The sequence below is a fragment of the Sander vitreus genome, chromosome 4 (assembly GCF_031162955.1).
Source record: "Sander vitreus isolate 19-12246 chromosome 4, sanVit1, whole genome shotgun sequence".
Taxonomy (NCBI): domain Eukaryota; kingdom Metazoa; phylum Chordata; class Actinopteri; order Perciformes; family Percidae; genus Sander; species Sander vitreus.
The window spans coordinates 18,799,839-18,827,835 of NC_135858.1; the positions used below are offsets into that span (position 1 = coordinate 18,799,839).

Sequence of the window (27,997 nt, forward strand, 5' to 3'; positions counted from 1 at the left end):
CCACTTTAAGGCTGCGTTCAGACAGGGACACAGCGATCCAGCGATTTGCCACAGGGTTGTGTCGCGGGGGGAGTGACAATGAAACGGACCATTTCTTTGGCATCCTGTTGTGTTCTTTAACCTCCCAATGTAGCACAAGTAGACTTTATACATATTTCACAACTACTGTTTTCCGCCAGATCGTTTCGAGATCTCAACGTTTCCGACCGCACTTGAAGGCAGCTTCACGGAGAAAGAGAGAAAGAAAAGAGACGAGGAAGACAGATCGACTGTGCTTGGTTGTTTCAGCTTTTACACAAACTCCTGGACAGTTCGGTGCTTTTCTTTTGTGTTTTAAAACTTTCTTGTTGCAGCGATAGAGGCAGTGATGTTTCCCAGTTTACCGTACGGGATCCTCACACCGCCTCGAAATCGAGTGATAAGTCTGACCGCCGGTTACATGATTGGCCACCGCAGCGTGACGTGGGGTTGCGTTTCTCCAAAAGTTGAGTCGGTCTCAACTTTTCACCTCAGGCCTGCTGCGCTTTTTTGCCTGTCCCGCCTGTGGTAAACCCGGTCAAGCCCCACTGCAGCATAAACGCACTAGCCCCATTGAAAATGAATGGAAGGACTTGTGTTTCTGCCGTCGCAAAATAGGGTAAATTAAAAAAAATAATTGCTTTTTTTTTTTTTCTTTTAATAGCTAGATAGAGCATCAGGTAAATTGGAGTAGTATTTTAAACTGTCTGTTTAGTTTACCTTATTGGATTGTGAATTGTGTCTATGATAAATTAGTTATTTGTTTTATTATTCTTTTATTCATTATATAATAAAGAATTCAATTCATTCATTCATTCATTGTTTGTCTCACCTCCAGCAGAAGGGGTAACTATGTTTGAAACTGCTGGCATTGACGAGGCGACCCTTCTCCTTCAGCCACTTGATAATATTCTTGTCGGCATCCTATAAAAAACACCAGAAGAAAAGACATGATTTACAAAATGCAGCGTTAAAGAGTAACGTAAAACTAGGCTGAAAAAGTGGTGTTTTACAGTTCTCTGTGGTTAAACTTCCCATGCGGTTGGGTGTGGTCAGAAGTGTGCAGTGTTGCACCTATTACTACACCCAGCTGTGATGTCATAGTGTACTGAAACACCCTTGAGTACACATGTACATCATTGCTGCAAGGTGAGAAGTTAAAGCAAGGGAGGTCAGTCAGCAAAAACAAGATGTTAAGTTGTTTAAACATGTCAAGTCTTCTTTTTACCATCTTTTTCACATAATATTAACTAACCCTAACCCAGAAATGAACAGAATTTTAACAGTGTTTAATTTAAAAACATTGTTAACACTTACACTCTTAAACATTTGTCCTTTACATATTGTTTTGTAAAACTCGTCGAAGAAAATCATGTATATTCATAATGTGCATATGGCTAGAGCTTTGAAAAAGAAAAGAAAAATTATTACTAAGTTAACATTTTTTATTTTTCATATTATGTTCTCCTTCAGGTAGGTAAGCACTGGATCCTTGAATGCACCATGGCTTTATGCTTCCCTCATTCATGTATGATAAATACCACCAAAAAGGAAGGAATTGTCCGCTTTGGCATCTGGCTCCTTGTTTACGGCAAACAATCTAATATCCAATCAGCCCTGTGCCTTATTACGCACAGCGCAATTCACAGGAAGCTCATAAATATAACTTTTCAGCAAGGTGTTTGGCAGACTGTTGGTCGTGACCTCTTTTTAGAGAGAGAGGTTTTAAAACTTCCTCAGCCAGGAGTACATTTTGTTATGCCCAGACCAAGGCTCATTAAAACATGAAAGAACACCTGTGATGTGGAGATTCATTGGAACTTTGCCTGCAACCAAATGAGAAAATGTCACCAGCTGGCCAATTTAGTATAAACAAGGGTTATTCAATATATTTACTTGATTACTCACACATATTTGTGACTGCATAGCATAATTACGCAGTAATGTTTCCAGATCCAAAACAGTCAGTTTCTTAATTTGAACCATCCCAGCTAAACCACCGGACCCAGCCTGCCTAGCAACCTAAGGCTGGATTTACACAGCAATTGTATGCCTTAGTGGCACATTTAGTATTTAGAAGTTATATACAGGGTAAAGCAAAATACTAAAATTATTATTATTTACTGGGCCTGACTCAGAAAAAAACTAATTTTCATTAGATTTATTGTTTTGTAAGTTATAATAAGGGTAAGAGAAGGTAAAGAGAGACATAGATAGAGAGCAGACGGAGAAGAGGCAAAGTAGACCAGGAAGTAAAGACACGTCATTAAAGAGTACAATAGGCAGATCACAAGTGTAAAGAAAATCATCAATGCATTATTTTGTATGCACTCACTTCAATCTTTATTAAGTAACAGTTGGTCAACATTAGAATAAATGGTCAATGGTTGTGTCTTGTCGAAAGATTTGGAATAATCAGGGGGTACTGTAAAGACCAAGCAAAACACTGATGATATCGGTTCTGCTGTGTTTAGGTTGAGATGGGACACATCACAGCAGGACAAAGGTGTTTTTTTTGTAAAGGGGTGAAATGGGATCCTAAAGTTGGCTCAAGAGAAGCAGTGCCCGCGAAAAGTGAGCAGATGTAGCAAAGGAAAGTGAAACAAATGGTGAAAGATGTAGTGGGGTTGATTTGGCAAAAAAGGGAATTTTGCAAGGGTGTTGTAGGAAAAGGAGTATAGGAAAAGAAGGAGCAACTAAGGAGACCAAAGGCCCACAAAAGGTGGGAGAGCTGGTTAGGAAAGGAGGAGGACAGGGTTGTTTTGAGAAAATTATGTAAGATTTGAAGTACGAAGGACTGGGAGAAATAGGGAGGCAAGCAGACACTGTAAGCAAAGACGTAAGGATAATGGGGTCAGGGTGTGGCAGGGTAAGCAATAGGTTAAGAAGGGCTGAGTATCAAACCTCAATACTTCTGTAACACAGAGTGCCCCTAACTGTCGAGTACAGAAAGCTGGTATCAAATGTTTGGTCAGATTCGTAATCTTGTTTGCTTATTTATTTGATCAGACACTTTCTGATTTGAATCCAAATTTTGGAGGGAATGAATGCCTTCAAGCCAGCCTTTCACTATAGTAGGCATGCGTTTTCCCCTCAGTTTATTACAATTTTAGAATATTATATTTACATACCGTGTTTAGACAACATTTTAAATTTTATAGCATTGTCCCAGTTTGTTAATTGAAAAAAAAGTTTTGTAGATAAAACATATTTCTCAAAGTCAGTATCATTTTAGCATCTGTACTGAAACTCAGGTGTCAAACCGGCACTGGTGTCGAAACATTCCAAACAATACCCAGCCCCTTAGAGTAAGAAGGGTAAAGGGGAAGAATCGGGTAAGATAGGGAAGCATTCTCCACAATGCTCTGCTGGTCTTCTCTGTGGCTGCTTTGGACTCTCCTCTCATCCTGGATATTTAGACATCTTTGGCAATTCCAAGCCTATGCTCCTCTCCTTCCAGCAGCTTCCTGTAGGTGGCGATCTCCGCATCCAGCTTGAGCTTAATGTGCAGCAGTTCCTGGTAGTCTTGGAGATACTTGGTCATCTCTAATTTGGTTTCGCAGAGCTGGGCCTCCAACTGAGCAATGACACCCTCGAGGCTCCCCACCTTATCCATGTGGGACATCTCCATGTCCTCCAGCTGCTGCTCAAGGGCTGCGTTGCGAGCCCTCATCCCGTCAATCTGGTTCTGCAGCTCTGTCACTTGGTTGTGGAAGGTCGTGATCTCGTCTTTCATGGTTTTCATTTGCTCTTCATGTTTGCCAGCATGCTCCTTGAGGGTGTCAAACTTGCTCTTGTACCACTTCTCAGCTTCCTGGACGTTGCGGGCTGCGACAGATTCTATCTCTGCACGCATGTTGCGCAGATAAGCAGCCAGGTCAGGCCGATCGCCATCCAGCTCCGCGGTAATCTTTGCGTCCTCAATCTGCTTCATGAGGTCAGCCACCTCTTCATCATGCAGCTTCTTGAGGAACTCTATCTCGGCCACTAGTTGCTCTATACGCTTCTCCAGCTCAGCCTTCTGCAGAGTGGCACTGTCAACATCCTGGCGAAACTCCCTCAGGATCATCTCCGCCTCTTCTTTGAGTGCTAGCTCCTCCTCCAGCTTTAGTCTCCAAACTTCAACCTCTTCTTCAATGTAGCCTCGTTCGATATCAGCTACTCCCTTCTCATTAGTCAGGGTCTCAATCAGCTCCCGCACCTCTTTAAACTTGAGCTCATATTCTTCTCCGATGCCTGTGGGGCCTCCCTTGTAGCGGCCCTGCAGTGCAGCTAGCTCAGCTTGAAGAGCGGCATTTCTCTGCTCTAGTGCCTGGACCTTCTCGATGTACCCTGCAAACTTGACATTGAGTTCCTGCATCTCCTCTTTCTCGTTGGCATGCTGCTGGTGGATCTCTGTGCCCAACTCAACAGCAGTGCTGCGATAACCAGCGCGTCCACGGCTGTCATAGGAGGATCCACGGCACCGGGAAGGTGACGGGCTCTGAACCCTTACTCTGCCGCTGGAGCCGCTAACCTGCAGACTCTTCTGGGTGTAAGATGCAGCTCTCATGTTGTGTAAAATACTGGGTTTGTTTTTTCAGTTTACAGAGGAACAGCTGCTCTCTCGGCTTCTCTTTGTGTGTAGCCCACTTCGCGACTGACGCTCCCTCAGATCACCTCCGAGTTTTTATGCGGCAATAAAGAATGTCTCAGACAGCCATGAAACTCACGCTTGGTTTTAACATATTTCAAAAGTGGATTATGACAGACTTTCAGAGAACTGTGGCTGCATGCTCCTTATTAGCTAACGCTGTACTGTTACTGACCAAGCGGGTCAAGTCCACTCCCTGGCATTTGAGCCAGGATGTGAAATAGTGATGAGATCATGTTTGACTGCTATTTTTCACTCACTATCCACTTAGGATGGTAATACAGTTGGGTGTGCCAGGGAGGGCACCCAGTACACTGGTAAACAGTGAAAAGGTGCTTTGGCAGCAGGTTTTCCTACACAACTTTGTAAAACTGCTCTGACGCGGATTCCCTTAACTCTCTCCACATCATTGTCAATTGACAATGTCAAACTCATGCACCTAATGAAATAATGTAAAATTACATGTGAAAACATTATAAAAATGTAATATTCTCATCTCAGTTACCACATTATAAAAACCATTAAAACTATGACCAAAATTAAAGGGCATGTTTCAGTTCAACTGTTCAGAATGAAAGAGGAAATAAATCATTATAGAAAGATGTGTTCTCCAGAGATATAAAAAGAGGAAATGGAGAGGAATAGCAGAGTGAGTGCTCAGAAAGCAGTAAATGAAATGCTGAATTAACACAGCTATCAATATCGTTGAGGGTTTTTAATATTGTGTATCAGTGGCTCTTACCACAGGTGGAAACCCAAAATGTCTGCTAACCTATTCTACATATAAATGTCTAATGTGTCACTCACTTTGACGTACTGTCCCGCAAAGTCAGTGACCTCTGAAGTGAAGCAGCCCGAGGCGTCGACAGGGCAGATAGGAGCCTGGTCCCTCTGGATGATCTTGTATTCGGTGCACACCCTGTGATCATCCTACAGAGGGAATAATACAGTTGAAAAGGCTTAGTGAGTGAAGGCATTTGTAAAAAAAATTGTCATCTATGAAAATAAACTTAATTCCTTTGGGGTTGGGACTGTTTGTTGGACAAAACAAGCAGTTTGAAATCTCAGCTTGGTCTTTAGGAAATTATGGACATTTTTGACAATTTTCTGGCATTTTATAGATCTAACAATTAATCAATTGAGAAAATAATCGCCCGGTTAATTAATAATGAAAATAACTGTTAGTTGCTGCGCTAATTAAAACAAAGTCATGTACACTAGCCATTTACTACATCCAGAGTTTGTAAGTAATGAAGTTACATTATCTTGATACAGTGACCATTTATTTCAAGCGGTCGCTGAAAATAAGTAATTGTCTAACCCCTTCGGCAGCCAGTTTCACTTGTTTAAAGATATGTTATGACTCCATATTTAAGTCATTGCTGGGCTGGATACTTTTTGCAGTGTTGAAAGAAGCACTACTGGCATGTGACAGCTATGCATGAAAGATTGGACTACTGTCCAGCAGCTGTAAATGTATTTTGTATTCAAACACCCTGTCAAGATCCAAGACAGATGGTTTACAGGGTCATTTCACATCCAGTCATAACAACATAAAATTTGAAAAATGTACTTTGGCAGCGCATTTCTTCTCACTATATCTTCAGAGGAAATGCATTTGTGTTCATATCAAAGTAAATGTGATCACTAAATAACAAAACTGTTGCCAAATAAAAATAAAAAAAACATTTAAATGCAAATGTATGTGGGATGTTTATGTGAAAGGTTTATTTTACAGCCCCATATGGAGTGAGCTGCAGTGAAATAGCCACAGAGTGCAGAAGAAGAAGCTAAGAAAGAGAGAAAGACTGAGTGTGTATCCGCAGCTGGCTACAGCCACCGGGGCATCCATCTGCCCTTGACAGGGGCATTTAACCTATTAGCAATGATCCAATACATCTGATGGCACTGTAGGAATACATTGATACTGTAGCATGCAATACAAATATTCCCTAACATTAAACAATAACAATAAGCATACACATCAATGTGAAATGAGTCCACAAAATCATAAGGAATCAAGACGGAGGGTATGGAAAGACATAACCCTTAATTAAACGATTTCCCCAAACAGGGTCATAGATCTTAAGACCACTGGGTCCTGATTAGTCTTGATGAAATGCGTTGGCCTTGAGCTCAAATGTTGAAACACCAAATGTATAAATAATTAATAATATTATTAATTGTTATTATTATTAATCATTTATTAGTGTCAAGAACAAATCTTGTTTCGGGTGAAGTTTAGTCCTACACTTGTGTTGGCTAAAGGCACTCAACGCAGTGCAACTGGAGAAAACAAGCAAATCGACCACTTTAACAACAACAACAAAAAACTCTGCTAATTCAGAAAACATAAGGAATAGAGAAATAGAACATAATGGAATTGTATATCGGTAAAGGCAATGCTTCTAGGAGGGACATGGACGACTAAACAGGTCTGGATGCACTTTTGCACCATCCATCCACAGAGTTACACCTGACAAAAGCTGACCTCGTTTTCCTCCAGAGTGTGCTCCATATGAGCATCTGCAAGACTGGATAACAAGCGTACTAGAAGCAGCGTTTCAAAAGCACATTTCTCAACTTCATTCGAAATCACTCGAGGAAGAGAAGTACATTATAATTAAAAAGGGGGAGGCTGGGCGTAGTTAGCCTGACAAGAGACAGGTGGAGCCTCGTGACAGTGACAGAAGGGAGCAGGATCAACGGCAAAGACTGCACACAGTACATTCAGCCACACTGTATATCTGTATGTGTATCTGTGCAATTCTGAATTTTGAATAGGCATAGTGGTTTATATCTTACACCATGTTAGTCTTGTCTTATAAGTCTTGGTCGGTATGAGTCTTGATTGAGAGTCTTGACCAGGCTTATGCCTAAGACTCTGACAAACTGCCAAAGAACATCCATTATTCATTAGTATCTGATAGAGTGCGGATCGGGCCGCATTTTTCTGTCCAAGCCCGGCCCGCGTCCGACAGAGCAGTAACCGAAGCTCTCATTTATGTCCGAGCCCGACCCGAGCCAGTAAAATCTTGTTTTTTTTCTCATACTAATGACACATGTACGTTTGTTTGTGTGGAAAGCCCGCTTTTATTAAGCAACTGTAGGAAGGCATTCAGAAATGTCAACAGATGAGCGGATGAGCACATCAGCGCACACGGGGCAACAAGCGCACGTTAACACAGGCGCACAGTACCTACATAATAAGCTTTTTTAAATTTAAAATGTTCAATGCCTTATCGCGCTGATGTGACCGAGCCTGACCCGAATCTGAACATCCTTTCTAAATATCTGTCCAAACCTGGCCCGGCCCGGCCTGGCTCGGTTCAGGTATCCATCCTCTAGTATCTGATTGATCTGGAAATGTATCACAATATTTTTAAGACACTTGTAAGTAGTTGCTAATCCTCGACTTCAGTTAGCAGTTTTTATATCTTGCTATTATACACTTGTGTACTTTTGGTAAACTACAGTAGTGAAACAATTAGTCGATTGACAGGTTATATACTATTAAAGGATAATTTATCAAGTCATAATTGCTAGTCTGTGCTTTTAAAAATTGCCATTTCAAATCAGTTTAACTTGAATATCTTAGGATGTCTTTGGTCACAAAAAGAATTGCGATGGGTAATTTAAATTTTTTTCTGACATTTTATAAACCAAAAGATTAATCTCTGCACAAAGCAGGAGAACAGTGAAAGACCACTCACAGCTCCAAAGTAAGGTGCCTGGTGGACTACTCCTGTGCCCTCTTCCTCCTTGACGTAGTTATCCATCACCACCTGGAACGCTCCTTGCTCCCCACACTGAAGAGAAACAAAGATGAGGAGAATTAGATAAAGGAGGGCTAGTGGTGCAAGGAAGCAAAAGAAACAGAGCCACAGATAGTGATAGACCGAGAGTGATTAAGAGACAGATTTAGAGAACGTAAACTGAGATGCCAATTTGTAGTCAGACAGGTAATTGACTGATTTCATTTTGTGGCAAACGATACATAAGCCAGTGAAACAGCCAGGAACAAGAACAAAGACTACTAACCTTGGCAAAGTACTGGAAAAGAGGCTTGTATTTTTTCCCTTTCAGTGTCTTGCCGGGAAATCTAAAAACACATATAAAGTCCATGTTTCAATATCTGTAATTCACCTTCATCAAATTTACTCACTCATATTTGTCTAAACAGTATCCTCTGACTGTTTAGTTGTTGATACTGCCCAACCCTCAGATTGTTGAAAGGTTGTTGCAGCCCGACAGAAAGACTGTCAACACAACTCCTCTGCATGTTTGAGGGTAAAAAAAACAAATAACACAATAAGAGTCTTACAGTCTAAAGCCATTGGTGCAATCCGCTAAATGTGATGTCGGCATGATAACATGCTCACAATGACAATGACATGAACCTATCTATTCTGGGATATGGGAAAACGCTCTGGTTTGTTTGCATTTCTTTAAGTAGGGCTGTCAAAAATAACGCAATAATAACGAATTTCTTTGACGTGCGATTAATGTACATGTGTTCTGTGATTTGGGCCTTGGGCCTCCTTGAGCAGAAATGGATCAAGAAAAGGGTCTTTTAAATGGCAAGTTCAGTTTCAAAGCCCTTCCAGACGGTTCTCTCGACAAGACTAATGTTATTTGCATGTACTGTTGATTTTTATTGAGTTACCACTGGAGTACACCAAGTCTCAAATACCACTTGCTGGCCAAGCATACAGCTGATGCAGAGAACACCCCCCCACCAAAGGCAGGCCATGCTGGATAGTTTGCAACTCTATATAGGGTCTTGTGTACTTACTTGTCCAGGATAGTGTACTCGCTCTCTGACTTAAACAGAGCTCCAAGCCTGGCCTCCATCAAAATGTAGGTCTTCTCTGTGGCGCTATCTGAGAGATGAACAGAAAAACACAGGTGAATGCTTTTTCCAGACTCATCCCAAGGCTCCTTATATTAAATCCTGTAATCGCTGTTACCTACTACTCTTTTAACAACACATCCCATTTCAGGACACAAACAGTAAGAACAATGAGATGAAGACAGATTAAAGAGCACTGACATGACATAAAAATAGAGTTGTGACGAAATCTCGTCCCACTGAGTGTCTTATCACAACCCTACATAAAAATAACAACCTTCACTTTTAATGCTTTTTACAACAAATTCCAGTTGTACGGCTAACCTCTGAAATGTGTCATTTTTAAAATCAGCAAAAGAACTGTAAAATTGTAGAAATTAATAGTGCCTGACTGAAATAAGCTTTTAAATTTGAAGATCACTTTAAGTTATAATTTATTCAATATTATGTTATTTTGTTTGTGCTTGTTTATTGTCATTTTTAGAAGGGAAGCACCAATCCAATACTATATGTAACTTATTAACTTACTTGTATTTTACTACTAATTGTTTGTTTTTATTCCTTGTCATTTGAATATTCATTGTTTCATAAAGCATAAAAGAGAGAAAGTAGGTTACGAACAAAAGACAAAGATATAGACAGTACATCCACAGACGCGAGGCCAACGAAACTGTGGGTGCTGCTGAATAAATAAAAACAACATTGATTTACACATCACACATGATGAGGGTGTCCAAACACTTGGTGGTTAAGTGCACATCATTTTTGAAAATAAATAAAAACAACATTGATTTACACATCACACAACTATTTAGCAACAGTTTTTAACAGTTGAAAATAGGGGCAGGGTTGCTCGACTTTGGCTACATTGAACGTGTAACGTTTGCGGACCGTTACCGGAGCGTATGTGCTACGGAATGTATGTTTTAACTGGCTACACCAGCTGCGCACACACTGCGTAGGATTGTGTGAGTCACAGGCGAGAGCTTTTGCTACGAGATTGTTGTTGTTTCTTCGATTTTGGAGCTGGCACAGCGCTGTGAAAACGTCAATCTACTGTCAGCTGTTATCAGAGGGAGCAGGTGAGGAAAACAAGAAATAAAAACAGAAATTCTCAAAATGAAACGTTTCCTGTATATCAGTAGTTTAATTTAAAAGGTCATATGACATGCTGTTTTTTGGATGCTTTTATATAGGCCTCAGTGGTCCCCTAATACTGTATCTGAAGTCTCTCTCCCGAAATTCAGCCTTGGTGCAGAATTACAGCCACTAGAGCCAGTCCCACAATGAGCTTTACTTAGGATGTGCCATTTCTGTGTCTGTAGCTTGAAATGCTATTGAGGAGGAGAGGGGGGGGGCAAGGTGGAGGGTGGGGGTGTGGCCTTGACCAACTGCCATGCTTTGCTTGTTTTCAAGCCATCTCTCTCTCTCTCTCTCTCTCTCTCTCTCATGGGCAGGCCAAATTCTCTGGGCGGGCAAAGCTGAGAAAGGGGAGGTAACCTTTTCCCCTTATGATGTCATAAAGGGAAGATTCCAGATCGGCCCATCTGAGCTTTCATTTTCTCAAAGGCAGAGCAGGATACCCAGGGCTCGGTTTACACCTATCACCATTTCTAGCCACTAGAGGACCATTGGCAGGTTAGGGGAACTCATATTAATGTTAAAAAACCTCATAGTGAAATGTTCATGCCATGGGACCTTTAAAAGAAATAATTACACTTTATGATCCATTTCTGTGTAAAAGTTGCCACCAAAATGTAGGATAATTGCCTGACATTTTAGAAAACTGAACACTTCTGGAAAACTGGCCAAATGGGGATTTTAGGAAAAATAAGAGAAGAGAAGTTGAGAACAATAGGGACAACAGTTGTGAAGAGGGCAAAAAACCAAACGGCCTGAGACAGTGAGACACAAAAAGAGAGAGAAGGGGGCAGCATCAATAAAATATGTTTCTTCCCCTCAGTGGTGTGACAAATTATTGCACAGCTCAGACCTGCTGCTGCTGACAGCCCTCAACTCAAACAGCAACAAAGGCAGCGAGGGAAAGAGACAGACATAAGAAGAGACAGAAAATAAGAACAACGAAGGACAAAAACAGGTGGATGTGGAGCCAAAGAGAGTGATAAGAAAATGAGGGGGGAAAAGATGGAGCAAGAGAGAGGATGGGAGATTAAAAAAAAAACAACGACTGAGCTGATACAAAAAAAAACAACATTCATTGGTATTCCAAGGCAGTCTCCCATGCAGCAGAGCACAGGCGGTGCAGTTAGGATGACAGACTGTGCTTCAACAGTGCCCCCTGCAGGATCAAACAGGTCATGGCACACTGGTATGAATCTAGGTCATCCTTTTAAAAACCCACCAGTTTGTCTCACAGGGAACCAAAAACTAAAGCAGGAGGGTTACAGAAAAGCACTAGCCACCTCTCTGGAGTATTTAGTTTTTTTTATATTTGAACAAGGACACTTTTTTAAGCGACCTGATTTCAGGCACATCCACATTTCTCAGGTCTAAATCACACACCAATGTAGAGGACTTTGAAAAAAAATAATAAAATCAATAACGGCAGAATTTTATTTAGCTGCTTCAGTTTCAGGGTCCTGGTGTTGTGTTCTTACGAAATTAGCTGATAAATAAATTATACATATTGGGATAGAATGTATGACTATTTTCTTTGTTAATTAGTTTTTAATTGGCTTTAACATGGGAAAGAAATGAAGTTTTGTGCTCTGTGTATCTGAGTCTCAATTTTTCAGAGCCCGAAAGGACATCTTAAAAATCTTCACTAATTTGAAAAGCCAAAAAAGTCAAGATATCCAATTTACATTGATATGAAACCTGCAAATGTTTTCTGTAAAAATGATTTAAGCAATTAATTGAATATCTAAATTGTCATACATCAATTATTTGTCAATCAGCTAATCAACCCATCATTTTAGCTAACTATAACACACTCAGTGACCAGTTTATTCAGCACACCTCGCTAAAACCGGATGTAGTCTAATACAACTAGGGCTGCAAAATATTATGTCCATTATCGATAAACAGATTAATTGTTTTCTCTAGATTATAGTTTAAATGGCCATTATAATTTCCCACTGGCTAAAGTCACACCTTCAAATGTCTTGTTTTGCCCTTCCAATCATTGCAGCTCTGAATACAACATCCCTGTAAAAAGTTGATTTCAAATGAATGGTGGTGGACAAAATATTAGAAATACCCTCATTATAACAGTACAATTCAAAAAGGACCACAAACTACGGCTTTCAAAATGACCAGAAAGTTGAATCAACACCTCTCTGAACATTATAACTTTATGAGGGTAGGATTTAATGCAGGGCTGTTGTATTTGACTGCATTAGTTTTAGCTAGGTGTACCTGATAAACTGGCAACTGTGCGTCTATTGTATATACACTACCGATCAAAAGTTTGGGGTCACTTAGAAATTTCCATTCCACTCCATTACAGACAGAATACCAGCTGAGATCAGTTGCATTGTTTTTTTAACCAGGGCAGCAGTTTTCAGATTACATTATGTGCTTACATAATTGCAAAAGGGTTCTCCAATGTTTTCTCAGTAAGCCTTTTAAAATGATATCAGATTAGTAAACAGAATGTGCCTTCGGAACATTGGATGAATGGTTGCTGATAATGGGCAATGTTGATATTGCATTAAAGATCAGCCACTTCTTTCTACAACAGTCGAGAACCCTTTTGCAATTATTTAAGCACATAATGTAATCTGAAAACTGCTGCCCTGATTAATAAGCAATGCAACTGATCTCAGCTGGTATTCTGTCTATAATGGGGTGGAATGGAAATTTCTAAGACCGCAAACTTTTGACCAGTAGTGTATATTATTGTGTCTATTGTGTGTGTGTGTGTGTGTGTGTGTGTGTGTGTGTGTGTGTGTGTGTGTGTATATATATATATATATATATATTTATTATTGTGTCTATTGTATACAGTATATATTATTGGTCTGACAGCAGTGTAGTCTTGAAGCAGAAATACTTGATAAAAGGCACCTTCTTAACATTCTTAAAATTAAAGGAAACCTAATATCTTAAATTTGCTTTGTTTTGTTAAATTTGCTTTAGAATTAAATATGAATGTTGTCTCGTGTTGTGTATTAAAAGTCCTGTCAATTTGAGAAAGATATTTTCAGGTTAAATTTGGATCACATTTGTGCCTTTACAAACGATCGATTTGAGATGGTGCCGTAAGAAGTCATCAATACAAATTGCAAAAAACTCTTGGATCAGTGCAACCTGTTATATAGAAATCATTAGCAAAGTTATTACACAACTATATTTAATTGTCTTTTGTTTAAATCTGACAGGGCCATTTTACGTGGATGAGTCTACATGCACTTGGAGGTAGGCCTGCACGATTAATCGTTATAAAATCGCGATCTCGATTCACCCTGTTCAGAATTTAATTTTTAAATAACTTCCTTTTTTTAATTTAAAAAAAGAAAAAAAAATTTACGAGCCGACTGCATCACAAACGCTACTACTTTCTTCTGTGAGTTTTAAACATAGACTGTATAAAATGCAATGCCCTCCTTTCTCTTCATTGAAGCCTCTATGTCTACAGGCTTGTGGTGATGCGCAATGTGCTATAGGTGCCAAAATAAATCTATGTTTGGTACTGCCACTTTGTTTTGTTTTGTCATGGTTCATGTGTGCAATAAACATTACACATTGTGCGAAAAAAAATCGTGGCAGAGAATCGTGATATCAATTCTGAGCTAAAAATTGTGATTCATATTTTTCCCCGAATCGTGCAGGCCTACTTGGAGGACAGATAATGTTTTTAATGTACCCGCATCAGTTATGTGTAAGCATCAAGTTAGTGCTCATAAATGTGAAGCATCTGGTTAGATGTAGATAAAAACAAAGTCCCAGTCACTGAGAGTCTCTTGTCATATAAGGAAAATAAAGTCTCATTTCATCAGCTAAGACTCAGCTAAGCCAAAGGCTAGAAACTCCAACGCATTATGGTACAGAAATCCCTTCCTCTGGGTGCAAATTTGTCAAGGCAGCACTCCCTCTCTGTTAATTAGTTTTTGTTTGTTCTTTCTGAATAAAAACACACATCAGCTGATACTGTAGTCCAGAACAATCAACCCACAAGGGAAACAACATTTTCAGCCAGAAAACTCTGGCCTTCGGCTACAGCATTTAAGCAACATCGTTCAACAAAACTATCACTCCTGGTAATTCAAGTAATCCACAACACAAACAAGTTTGAAGGCAGGATAAGACAGCAGATATTTCCTCTTTTTTTCCCCCTACAATGACTTGAAGAAAGTACAGACGACAGCAACAAAATAATGGCGTTTCTTGACAACAATCAGAAAGTATCCTGACCACAGGATAACACACTGGGAGCAGATTCTATTTGTACAAAAACATTTCAGACTAGGGCTGGGCGAAGAAATCACGATATTCTTGACCAAATACCTCGAAATCGATGTTGCGGCGATATTCTAGGGTCGACAATTGGTTTTTAACAAAATATCTTCACACTTAGATTCTAGATAAATAATCATCACATTATGTGGACATAATGTCTAAGTGGGGAAAAGGCAAATAATAGAACAGCTGGAACAGTCTGGTAAGTTCAGGAAAGTACGTTGCTTTACTGTAATGCAGCCTTTAAAACCAGTAAAAGACAACACTTATGTCATATCACGATATTACGATATCCAAAATCTAAGACGATATCTAGTCTCATATCACGATATCGATATAATATTGATATATTGCCCAGCCCTATTTCAGACCAACAAGTTCCACAGAGAAGCATTCAGTCCCAAGCAGCACATCAGGGTTTTTTTTATGTCGGCACGAGTGACCAAATGTTAATTTTCAAAAACCTACGCTGTTGCCCAATTTCGTACTACACACCAGTTCTAAGCAGGTTTTGAGTATGTAGTGTGTTCACAGTGGAAAAGTGACAAAATAATATATTCTCAAAACAGTTAATATGCATACTTAAAAAAAAAATAACTTGATCTTTGAGGGTGCCGCTGATGGACACTTTTCTCACTAAATCAAATGCACAAAGAAATAGAGGAGCTATGGAGCAGCTAGAAAAAATATTCTAACTAATTGGAAATGGTGGTAAAACAGCTCCAGGAACACGTGAGAAACATGAAGTCACAGTTTGATTGACATCTAACTGCACAAGCATCATACAAAAACAGTATACTATAAAGATTAGTTTGTAGTATATACTGTATACAATTAGTATGTAGTATGGAACTGAGACACAGCACTTGTGTCAAGCTTCGTCTCTCACCTTTGACCTTGACATACAAGAACTCCGGGTTAACACAGAGGGCCAGGTTGCTTGGGAGCGTCCAGGGCGTGGTCGTCCAGGCAATCAAAGCCACATCCTCATTTCCAACCAATGGGAAGGTGACAATCACAGATGGGTCCTGAACATCCTGGAGACAAGAGTGAAACAGAGATTAAGTCAATTCAATATTTACATCCACACAATAACCTTTGTTACTAGGGCTGCATTAGACCACTTGAGGTGTCATGGGGGTTGTGATTTGTGCCAACCTTGTAGTTCTGGTGGGACTCAAAGTTGGACAGGGGTGTGTTGCAGGCAGTGGAGAAAGGCATGACTTTGACACCTTGGTAAACCAGACCCTTGTCGTACAGCTGTTGGAACACCCACCTGAATGAAAAGAAGACGCACACAAAAAAATGTAAAGAAGGAAGGAGAGACAAACTGCACACAATTGGACAGACTCGAGACACGGATTAAGTCTGATTTGTATGGCATTTCTTTTTATTATATATTGCTTTAAGTGTTTTACTCTATGTAGATTGTTGTTATTCATTATCATGTGTGTACTCCTGTGACCTAAGTGTTTAAAGCCTGGCTGAAAACTACATTTCCTTCGGGATAATAATCAAGTTAAAAGAACTCCCTGATGACAAGTACTTTGTGTTATTAGTATATCAAATAGGGGCTACCTTTATTTCCTTGCACTGTATACAAGTAAAATACAAATGATGTATCTTTAAGCCAAAACTTGTACGTATAAGATGGTAGATTTGACTTTCATACCAAGGGTTGGGTACCGAAACGCGGTGCCAATAGGGCACCGGTTCCGACGTAAACGGTAGTAACGAGACCGAATAAGAACGAAAATTTCGGTGCCTGACTTTTTTTTTTTTCAGAAGCATCGCTGCACGGGACGCTACGTTACTATTAGCTAGTAGCTGGATTAAACACAATGGTTAAAATGCTGACAGCTTACGTTAGGCAGTGTAAAGTGTGACTGTATTTCCCTGTAGAGGATTCCAACACCGAGACGTAACAGTCTGACTGCAGTTGCCGTTGTCGGAAAAACAACCCAGACGGTGCGTTTACTTGAAACTCGCCAGCCTTGTGGTGCATTTTAAGTTATTGTAAAATACCCTTTTCCCATCTGGTGCTTGTTTTTGTCATTTACCAGCAATTTACTGGTGAAATAAGTCATTGTTATAAGTTATTGTTATTACATTATTAATCAATCATTTAATTCTGACCATATGGCCTTAGCAATAAACAAGCCGTTCTTTAATGTCGCCAACTGTCGTTTTGTGCTCCTTTTTTTATATTTATATAAATTATAAATATATTTTATATATATAGATATATATTTTATATATATATATATATATATATATATATATATATATATATATATATATATATATATATATATTTCAGTTCAGGCACAGTTTTAAAAGTATCGTTTTAGCACCGGTATTGGAAAAAACCCAAACGATACCCAACCCTATTCATACCAGACGGTCTCCATGAACCATGGGTAGAGAGTCTTGTAGTCATTCTTGAAGTCAATCCACCTTCCCATTCTCGTCACTGAAGTCTAGGAATAAAAAGAAACATACACATAGCAAATCAAAAGCACATCATAAGTATATGCTAAAATTCAGCAGGGAAATTCGTTTTAAATTTCTTCTTTTTTGTCCATTCAGTCCATATCAAGGCTCACATAAAACCTCCCAGACAAAAACACATATATTGCACATGTGAGATATACAGTCATGTGAAAAAATTAGGACACTCATGCTAAAGTTGACTAAAAAGAGGAATAAAAAAAAAAAAAAAAAATCATCTTATGGAAATAGATCTTAATGCCTTAATTAAAAAAATGAGGAAAAATCCAATCTTTAAGGACACCAATTTTCTTTGTGAATGAATAATGTATCGTAAATAAATAAATGTTCTTCCTTAAAATACAGGGGGCATAAGTAAGTACACCCCTATGTTAAATTCCCATAGAGGCAGGCAGATTTTTATTTTTAAAGGCCAGTTATTTCATGGATCCAGGATACTATGCATCCTGATAAAGTTCCCTTGGCCTTTGGAATTAAAATAGCCCCACATCATCACATACCCTTCACCATACCTAGAGATTGGCATGGGGTACTTTCCATAAAATCATCTCTCAATGCAAATCAAACCAGCTATTAGGCTAACTGAAATAAAACCAGGTTCAATGCACTGTTCTAAGTTAGACAAGCTTTATTTTGATTGATACATGAAATTAAAAACCCAACTTTTCTTAGAAGTATGGTTACAAAGCTCTCTCACATATTGATCTTTCCTGTATGCTCACCTCCCACTCGGTGGAGTATCTCATGACAATGTTTCTGCACTGCTTGTTGTACTCGGCAATGCCCATCTTGGCCACATCTGCAGGCCCTTTGATCCCCAAAGTCTTATCAATCTCATACTCCTATAAAGAAAGAACATGGGAAAAATAAATAACAAGGATGAATCTGTAAATCTAGGCAGAACTTAACAATATTGAAGATGACAGATTCCTACCACAGGCAGGCCATGACAGTCCCAGCCAAAGCGCCGGTCCACATGGAAGCCGCTCTGGTGGGCGAAGCGAGTAACAATGTCCTTGATGGTGCCGGCCAGGATGTGCCCATAGTGGGGTAGACCCGTGGCAAAAGGAGGGCCATCGTAGAAGGTGTACCTGGTTGGGAAATGGGAAGTAAAATATTTGTTTAGGTCGACAGTATCTTCTCAGTGAAAAAAAAAAAAATTTAGATATGAGACGAAAAGTCTACGATGTCTGGAAACACTCAACCAAGCCTGCACGATAACAGACACACAACACTAAGACTGCTCCGTTATACAAGAGTATTCATGGTTGCTTCATACAGGGAAAACAGCAGCTTCACTACTCTGTGTATCTCTGTATATAACGAACAGTAAAGGTTTCGAGGAACAGAGAGGGTAACTTGGTAGTGTCTAAGCAAACATCCTGTTAAATCTCTATAGTGTTGGTGAGGTGGCAGAGTGTCTGCTTGTGACCAAAGTTCTGAAATTTTGCTTTGTTTAACAAATGTCATCATGACATTGAATCTCTTGTTGGCTTAAAAGGAAAAACATCTATATTATTTGAAAAGTCCTGCAGTTTAGTAAGATATCTGAGCAGAGATTTCAAAATGTAATTTCACGGTCAATGATTTTTTTTACACACCCTTTTACTACTTATTGTGGTTACTTTACTTCTAAAAAAAAAAAAAAGAAATTTCTTGGTACTTAACATTTAATGTTTGGGCTGACAGACTTTTAACACACAATGACATTGCTATTTACCTATTTAGCTTACATCAATGCCCCATAGTTGCTTACTACATGTTTTCATGTGATGGACAAGTACGGATAATCACAAAGATCAAAATCTTTAAGTATGTAATGGAGTCTGACAATAACTGGTTAGCCAGGAAATGCAACAACAATGCATAACAACTTTAACCAATGACAGCATTTATATACAGCAATATAATTATGGTGCTGTTTTGAACCACTTATTAAGTGTTCATAATAATTTCACAATACATTTTCTTAACAAATATGTAAAGCATATTTTACCATCCATTACATTTCAAAAGGAGTCATGCTAATGTAATTCATCTGTAGATAATGTTTTGCAATGTTTTATTTGATCCTAAAACAGATACATTCTAAAAAAAGAAAATTGTATGTCAGCTGTCATGAGTGAAAGGTTATTCGTAACAGCTTTCCATGGGAACACATTTTGCATAGTACATAATTATAAACAAGAAAGTTTGATTTACTTGGGCCTGTTCTTGGACTGTTTGATGCATTCCTGGAAGCAATCCTTTTTTCGCCACAACTGCAGAATCTTCTCCTCCTCAGAGGGAAAGTTGATGGACTCAGGGACTGGCTCCACCATGGCGTCTGCCAAAAACAGAAACCAAATCAGAAAGTCAATTCATGAGAAGGAAGAAACTGAAATACATCACATTCTACGTGTCACAAAGAGCCCATGATGATTTTTTTTTTTGTATTTTTCCCTACAAATTATTACCCATTAAAATATCAATGATTGGCCCTAATACAAATAACTGATCCAAGGCTGAGTCACACATTCATTGACCCACAATGCTACGTATCGTTTAGGACAAGTTAGGAAATTATACCTACATTATATTTAAATATTATGTGTCTACCTCAGGGAATGTCTCGCACCCTCCTCAGACCCTTTTGGATCTTATTAATAACTTGTCAAAACCTGTCGGTGCTCGACAGTTGTCAACAGAACATGTAGTCCTTTTCAACATTTTATGCGCTAAAGTCAAGGCTATCTAATAAATTATTTCCACGTCGAACATGCACACGCAGAAACTTTGCCCAAACTAGTTTATTACGTCCAATAAGTCACTTTTCCACTGCAGTTCGTTCACAAGAATGACACCTCCTTGTTGTTAGCTAGCAGGCTAAGCTAGCTGGTCAATGCTTTAGTTGCCGTTCTTTAGCTTGTAACGTTAGCTAAACGGATAGTAAAGTTTGTTAAAGGGTGCGTCTGGACGCTCACAAATGCTATCAGATATACAATGAAGTGTGGCTGTAATCAAACCTTTAATTTATAAATATAGAGTTTGAATGGTCCTACTCACATGTTATCTGCCCCCGAGAATGATGCAAGCTGGGGAGTCAACGTGAGCGGAAGTGACGATATAACGCAAACTAAGGAAATCTTTGACGAAAATAAAATGCTGCTGCGTAACCAAATAATATATCCATCTGCATAACCAACATAATAAATAAAAGAAATGAACATTTTATACTACCTTACCAGTGTCGTTTTATATGGAATGCCGTTTTATTCAATAATAACTGAATAAATACATAAATAAATTAATAAATACATAAATAAATTAATAAATAAATAAATATGCCTTTGAAATACATCATGAAATAAATAAATGAGGCAATAAATACATAAATAATTAAATACATGTAAATAATTATATAAAATGAATCAATTAGTTAAATAAATATATTATTTCACGCTACTTTTATTTCACGCTACTTTTAGTTCATAAATCCACATTTATTTATTTCTGTGGAACCTTTATTTCCTAATGCCACATTTATTTATTTCCCTCTCTATTTATTTGCATTTCTTATATGCAAATCAGGGGGCTTGGCTATCTCTCACATTCAGAACAGAGCCGTGGGCACCATGACCGCAGCAGCGGTGCTCTTTACCCAGCTCACAGTCACCTATTCTGGGGTAACTGGACCACCAACTACCGCTGACCTGACGGAGCACCAGACTGGCTATTTATGTGGACGTTTCTGTCCTTATTCATCTTGTTTCCTTCTTGCACAGCCGCTGCAGTTGACACACTTGTAAACACAATGTTATATAAAATAAACAATACATACAGAAACGTCCACATAAATAGTCCCAAAGAAGTCCCATTCACCTTGTCTCACTTCACCATCAACGGAAACGTTCAGTTAATGTGAATTAGAGCAGTCGTTTGCCCGCTAGCTCACTTAACAACGCCTCAGCTAATGTTGTGTCAACCCACAGTGGGTACAGAGCACCGCGAACTGCAGCGGCTGTGCAAGAAGGAAACGAGATGAACGAGGACAGAAACGTCCACATAAATAGCCAGTGTGGTGCTCCGTCAGGTCAGCGGTAGTTGGTGGTCTAGTTACTGTGTGCTGGCTAAAGAGCACCGCTGCTGCGGTCGTGGTGCCCACGGCTCCGTTTTGAATATGAGAGATAGCCACGCCCCCTGATTTGCATATAAGAACTGGAAATAAATAAATGTGGCATTAGGAAATAAAAATGTGGATTTATGAAATAAAAGTACCATGAAATAATCAAAAGTAAAACCTTTTAATATATTTATTTAACTAATTGATTCATTTTTATATTCATATTTACATTTAATTATTTATGTATTTATTGCCTCATTTATTTATTTCATGATGTATTTCAAAGGCATATTTATGCATTTATTCATTTATTTATGTATTTATTCATTTATTTATGTATTTATTCATTTATTTAATATTGAATAAAATGGCATTCCATAGTTTTATACTTCTACTTTACTACATTTTAAAAAGACAATATTTTACTTTTCACTCCACTGCATTTATTTGACAGCTGTAGTAACTAGTTACTTTTGTACATTCGGACAACTAAACATAAATCAACTAATGAATCATGTAGATAGCCTACTATAAAGTGTCTGAAACTGAAACTAACCCGACCATTAACAGCTGCAACATTAGTGCAGCACATTATGTTATGTGCTGTTCAGGATAATGCATCACTAATTATAATCCAATATTATATCATTCTGAAATTGTCCATTCTGCATAATTAGTACATTTACTTTCGATACTTTAAGTAGATGGTAATACTTAAACTTTTACTAAAGTAAGATTTTCAAGGCCGAATTATAATTAAGAGTAATTCACCACTGATTTTCTGACATTGATAATAGCTGTTGCAGAATGTATATAACAAAGACTGTTTACTTTGATTGTGATCCCCACTCAAAGACATGACTTATTCGAAATAGTTGGGGAATTTACATGCTGAGGACGTTTCAAAGTTTTATATTTCTCATCACCATCAAACAAGCAGCTAACATCCTTTTAATAAAAAAAAAACACAATCAACGTGGATCTTATTAGTCATTAAACGTCTTGAGTAAAGAGCTTGTGATTTTTTCACTAGCCTGTAAAAGTCTCTCCTTTATCTCGCTTTTTCATTAAATGAAATATAAGATTCAGCCCCCCTCCCTACACAAATAATTTCCATACGGTCCCTAATTCTTGTTTACACCGGAATTATTTTTTTCATTAAAACGGTTATCTTTATGTCACTGCAAAGTACATGAGTTAATCTATCATGCAGGGCTACTATGGGATGCTGGGACAGAAAACCTCAGTAATGGCCACTTTTAGTGGAACCAGTGGTGGGAATGTGTAATTTACCAGTAGATATGTACCCCAAGTTTGTAAATTAATTGTCTAGCAAAGAAAATCCAAAAATAGTGGACCAGATAATCACCTTAAATGACCATTTTCTATAATTTAACAAGTAAGACCTATCACTAGGTTGTTAGATCATGCAGGTAGGCAAAATGGACTTATGGCCTAATGTATCAAAAGCTCTGGAAATTAGGCATCTAGGACGTTTGAGAAATAAACTCCCTTTCGTAAAGGCGCTTTTCACGGAAAATCCCTACTTCAGCAAGGTTGTCTCCCAGATAACTACAGTTCAATCATGTATTTGAGATAGTACTATCCAAATCTGACAGATTAGGATTTCCAAATCATAGAGCAGGTCTCTTATAACATTTAATTTGCTGTACGTAAACAGCTTGGTGGAGTTCCACATGCGACAAAGGTCCTCGGCTCGGCCAGAATCAAACCGGGGACGTTGCAGTTATGGTACGCATCTTAAACACTCAGCTACCAGACGTGCTGTGAAACCATTTGAATCCTCATTCCCAATTTTGTGATTTTAATGAATGATGAACCAACACAGCTAACATCGCCTTGGAAAAATCCCAGACATCCAATCAAGTGATTGATTACATATGACCAGACTGAGGCAGTTACAATAAAAGGGAAAAATCAGATGTTGGTTCGTTAACAAAGCATAGCTTTATTGTGATGGTGGAAACAGTCTATGAAACACTGACAAACATGGAGGTGACCGGATGGCGGTTTATTTCGCTGCTTTTGCGGCCACTGCCTTCGCCGCCGCCTTCATGCCCTTCTTGTTGTGTTTCTTGGCAAAGCGCATGTTCCTCAGGAACTTAGGGTCCACCTGCAGCAAAGAAAGAAAACAAACAGTTAAGTGAGCAGGCAGGACTAAAGCGTTAAAAGAATTATTTTTAAAGCAACTTCCAGCACAATAAATGACACAAGGGCTTAAGTTGGAATAAAGCAAACTGTAATATAGTAATATAGTTTTCATAAAAAAAAAAAAAATAAAAAAAAAAAAAAGGATCAGTTTTCTGTAAGTGAAAGCACAGGGTATCTTGAGGGGATGTGCTTAAGTTGAATACTTCAGTAAACAATGCTTCAGTGTCAGCTAAGAAAAAAATCATTTCACAAAGCTTTGATAACAACTAGCTACACCTGCCCACCAGTAAGCTCTGGAAAAATAAGCATGGGTTAAAGCATGAATCCATTTGTGAGCCTGAAATGCTGCCCAGCATGAAATGTGTACAATGCAGTGTTTCGGCTATATACATTTCTTAGTGGTGTTTTATGAAATGTTATGAAGTCGTAATTATGCGACTCTGCAGAGCTCGTTTGCTTCACTGAACTCAAGTTGAACGGTCATCTGCTGAGAAGTTAACGTTAGCAAACCCTGTGGTCTCTGCCTTTGACTTACCGCTGCAGGAGACAAATTACTGACACGCTGTATTAACGTTAGGGTTTAAAACTTGTTCCAGGTTAGTGGGAATGTACATTGCTCAAAACCAACATGAAAAAACATTTTGTTTTGTTGCCAAATTGTATGTAAAATGAGCAGAGACGTTAAATCACCCATTTCCCGTATCCTAAGGTGGCATCTATTTGCTGGATTTTTTCTTAGCGGTTATTAACTAGTAAATAGGCCCACTGACGGCGATGTTATTGTTCATATTTTGGCACTTTTAATAATGACAGTAGTAGTGGTCATAGTAAGTGAACATGTGATCAGACATGCACATTGGAAAATGTGTTTGTATCTGGAATTGTTCATTAGGTCTATTAATTCTCAAAACTGGATGGACTCACAGTAGTAAAACTGATTATATTCTGATCCAAAGACTGTAAGAGGAAAGACACTATCTTGGAATGTAATTCTAAGACATATGATGCTTTTAAGAAACGATTGCAAATGAAGCACAAAAAAAGCTGCAAACTGTTGCAAAAAACTTCGACACCCGCTCCCCTCTGCTGGAAAAAATCCTAGCGGAAACACTGCAATGTATTGAATTAAGTATTATATAAATGTAAAACTGCACAGGCATGGTGCTTGAAACTTTAAGCCCTGAATAAGTCAATTTTCCCACAATACGGTGAACAACTACCAACAGGAGGACGACATCCAAAGAGACTTTCAGCATGTGAGGCTATGTTTAGACGGAAACGATCTGAAGAGAAAACGTTAAGTGGTGTTGCGTTCTCACTTTTTATTCCGCGTTTAGACAAGCGTTTTGGGAGGAAAGCTGCGTACATATGGTGACTCAAAAGTGTGTGAAATTCGATGTAGTATGGTTAGGTGGTAGTGTGAAGCACTGCCACACAACACCACCAAGTCCGCGCGCCTGCGTAGAACCTTCCTTCTACTTCTCTCCCTCTCCTCCTCTCCCTAGTAGCGCGAAACCACAACATGGCGAAGCGAACAACATAAGCTGACAATTTTGTCTGGACAGACAAGGAGGTGAAGTTATTGCTCCAAACAACCTTAGATTACAAAGCCACAACAGGGCATGGACTGGGAGTCCTGCCAGTCAAAATATATAGACATATGGACCAAATTTCTTCAGCAGAATCCCATACCTGGAGGGACGTCAAATCCACATAAGAAAGCCGCTATCTGTAAAAGTCAGATATCATCAAAGCTGAAAGCCATCCGGACCAAGTATAGGCAGGTTGTGGATACCCAATGGCAGAGTGGCCATGGGCGAGTAATTACTATATTTTGATTTAAGTAAAGACATATGGGGTGCCACCGTGAGCAGACTGGAGCAGACTTTTTGTTTGTACCCTTTAGATGGGAATGCGACGGTGGAGCATTTAAGATTTCCACTCTGGAGGGTGGTTTCACTTTTTTGTCAGTCGCCGTCTAAACGAAAGGCACATCTGATCAAATATTTGTCGTTTTCACCCGCGAGCGTTGTCGTGTAAACAGGGACTTAAATTCTTGTCAATTTCTCAGCTGCTTGTGTAGCAGAAACATTTTCTAGAAAAAAATTAAATCTAATTAGGCAAAATCTAAAAGTTAATGTCAATCAAATGTAATCAGTCTTAAAGTCTGCCTTGAAACCAATTTCCATTAACTTTTCATATAAGACAATGGATGTCAATTTTGGATTCAACAGCATTGTAAACAGCCCCTTAGCTGAAGACTTTACAATTACTAAATTACCTCTTAAAACACACTGCTTGGCTAAAAGGAAAATATAACTCATTATTCTCCAGACAAGTCTTGACATAATCACAGTCCCAAATCATAAAAATGGGGACATGAAACTAAAGACCTCCCTGTCACTCAGCACATTTAACCACATTTTACACACACTGCGACTTTGCAGTAAGCAGGTTACCACCGCGCATGCAAACACGCCTGATTTACTTCATAACTGATTTCTCAGAGTAAAGTCAACCTGGTTTCTTGTGCACATGCAAAACACCCTATCAACACAGAACTGTACCTACCCCCTTCAGTGACTCATAACGATCAGATCTGGGCTTCTTGATGCCATTCCGGTGGGCTTTACGAGCTGTTCAGACAAGGGAAGAAACCCCAAAACAGTTAGTCCATTTGTCACATTTCTTGCAACATTCACCTCTGCAAAGTCCACGTTAATATATATGTGTAATAGTCATGCATGTAAAACTAAATATTGAAATATTCATGACAGTCTGCCTTTATTGGAATAGCTTGTTATAATTTTAAATGTTAAGCTCCAAAATGAGTAACGTTAAACTTCACACTTTAGTCATACTTACACTGGTTGTGGGTTGTGTGATTCTTTGACTTGGCCATTTCGTCACTGGTTAATCTGAAGAAAGGAAAAAAAAAAAAGACGTTTATCTTCATTTAGCATCACTTATTTGCATCCACTTGCATGTTGGCTAACGTTTGAATCGCTAGCCGGCAACCAAGAACGTTGTCGTGTAACGTTACTATGTAAACAAAGATGAGTTTGTTAAATGACAACTTCGTGGTGTTACAGTAGCAGTCAAGGGTCGATGTAAAAGTGCATATAAGACAGACATACTACAAGTAAGCCGTGTTTTAAGTGGTAATGTTGCCCAGTAGCTGCCTTTAGCTACTTTGCGTCAGGCAGCGTTAGCACTTTTCAAATGTGAAATTCAACCATTAATGAGGATCAAATCTAAAATATACTGCGGTGGAAATATGAGCAGTAAGTTGATTTATCACAATCATTTACTGTTTTTGTGCGGGAATGTAAAATACAAGCAGATTGACTCAGATTTTAAAAGTCCACATAGGTGGAAAAACGGGGTACCTGCAACACGAACAGACGACAACCGGAAGAGAAAGAAAATCAAACCCGGTAGATGAAAAGAAGAAGAGGGAAGTCAAGAGAGGAAGTAAGTCTGATCTGTTTTAATGACAGCGCCGCCATTTGGTGGTTTCTGGAATGACGGGTGATAGACCACAGCTGGCCACAGGATGTCAGCCTCTGTTCATATGACACCTTTACATGTATGACAGCCATATGAAATTAAGTGTGTGTGTGTGTGTGTGTGTGTGTGTGTGTGTGTGTGTGTGTGTGTGTGTGTGTGTGTTTGATATTATTTTAGTTCTATACCCTTTATCCTTCTTCCATTTTGCCTTCTTGAAGAATACCAAACCATGCTGTATTTGAGCAGCGTACTGTATTATCAACAGGCCCTTCTAATTATCCCCAATTGAATAAGGTTTGTAGTTACACAAACCTTAAAAGGTTTCATATTTTGTTCTATTACATAATTTACTTCTCTTAATATCACACCAGCTGTGTAATGTTAGCCTCTTGACTTCAATGCATGCGGTTCAGAATCATTTAGTATGTTGATTTGTGAGGATTTTCTTTTAGAACAAAAATGATAAATTAAGGTGGCCTCTAAGATGAGTACACGCTACATGAGTGTCTCTCTGAGACGGGGAAGATGGATATCTAGCTTCTAAATGCAGTGTGAGGTCATTGAAAATTGGGTAATTTCATGACATGATGTGAGGAAAAACATACATCAATATTGTCATTAGCTGTTGACCCCAAAATGAATAAAAAAAAAAAGTCAGGAATAATTAGAATAAAAATACTCAAGGTGAGTCAGAATTATAAAATAATCTAATCTGTACATGCCATGATTTTGCCTTTGTAAGTTTCATTTTAATTCACACTAGCAGTGTGGCTCTATC

The 27,997-nt window shown here is 38.8% G+C and overlaps 3 protein-coding genes across 3 annotated transcripts in view; all 3 read right to left on the reverse strand.

Annotated features, from left to right (window-relative positions):
* Positions 1–20,542, reverse strand: part of iars1 (isoleucyl-tRNA synthetase 1) — a 56,429-nt gene extending 35,887 nt beyond the window's left edge. Inside the window, exons 1-12 of the mRNA XM_078248848.1 lie at positions 20,481–20,542; positions 19,638–19,761; positions 18,370–18,526; positions 18,158–18,277; positions 17,322–17,404; positions 16,083–16,200; positions 15,814–15,961; positions 9,447–9,534; positions 8,693–8,753; positions 8,365–8,460; positions 5,459–5,581; positions 851–942 (exon numbers count right to left, since the gene is read on the reverse strand). Of these exons, the coding sequence (XP_078104974.1) occupies positions 851–942; positions 5,459–5,581; positions 8,365–8,460; positions 8,693–8,753; positions 9,447–9,534; positions 15,814–15,961; positions 16,083–16,200; positions 17,322–17,404; positions 18,158–18,277; positions 18,370–18,526; positions 19,638–19,756 (1,205 nt within the window). The 5' untranslated portion in view covers positions 19,757–19,761; positions 20,481–20,542. The remainder of the gene's footprint in view (positions 1–850; positions 943–5,458; positions 5,582–8,364; positions 8,461–8,692; positions 8,754–9,446; positions 9,535–15,813; positions 15,962–16,082; positions 16,201–17,321; positions 17,405–18,157; positions 18,278–18,369; positions 18,527–19,637; positions 19,762–20,480) is intronic.
* vimr1 (vimentin-related 1) lies at positions 2,665–4,724 on the reverse strand. Its single transcript, XM_078247482.1, has one exon. It carries the CDS (start codon positions 4,568–4,570, stop codon positions 3,434–3,436), a length of 1,137 nt encoding a protein of 378 aa, XP_078103608.1. The 5' UTR covers positions 4,571–4,724; the 3' UTR covers positions 2,665–3,433.
* Positions 20,543–23,486: 2,944 nt separating the features above from the next.
* rpl29 (ribosomal protein L29) lies at positions 23,487–27,155 on the reverse strand. Its single transcript, XM_078248849.1, has 4 exons — positions 27,099–27,155; positions 26,575–26,627; positions 26,281–26,345; positions 23,487–23,671 (listed from the first exon to the last, which is right to left on the reverse strand). Exons 2-4 carry the CDS (start codon positions 26,609–26,611, stop codon positions 23,570–23,572), a joined length of 204 nt encoding a protein of 67 aa, XP_078104975.1. The 5' UTR covers positions 26,612–26,627; positions 27,099–27,155; the 3' UTR covers positions 23,487–23,569.
* Positions 27,156–27,997: the final 842 nt, after the last annotated feature.

Bases quoted from the DNA above. Each gene is read 5' to 3' on its own strand.
- vimr1 (XM_078247482.1), bottom strand. From the start codon at position 4,570: ATGAGAGCTGCATCTTACACCCAGAAGAGTCTGCAGGTTAGCGGCTCC.
- rpl29 (XM_078248849.1), bottom strand. From the start codon at position 26,611: ATGGCCAAGTCAAAGAATCACACAACCCACAACCAGT. The intron at 26,346-26,574 runs GTAAGTATGACT...TTGTCTGAACAG, and splicing joins TCACACAACCCACAACCAGT to CTCGTAAAGCCCACCGGAAT. The intron at 23,672-26,280 runs GTAGGTACAGTT...TCTTTGCTGCAG, and splicing joins GTTATGAGTCACTGAAGGGG to GTGGACCCTAAGTTCCTGAG.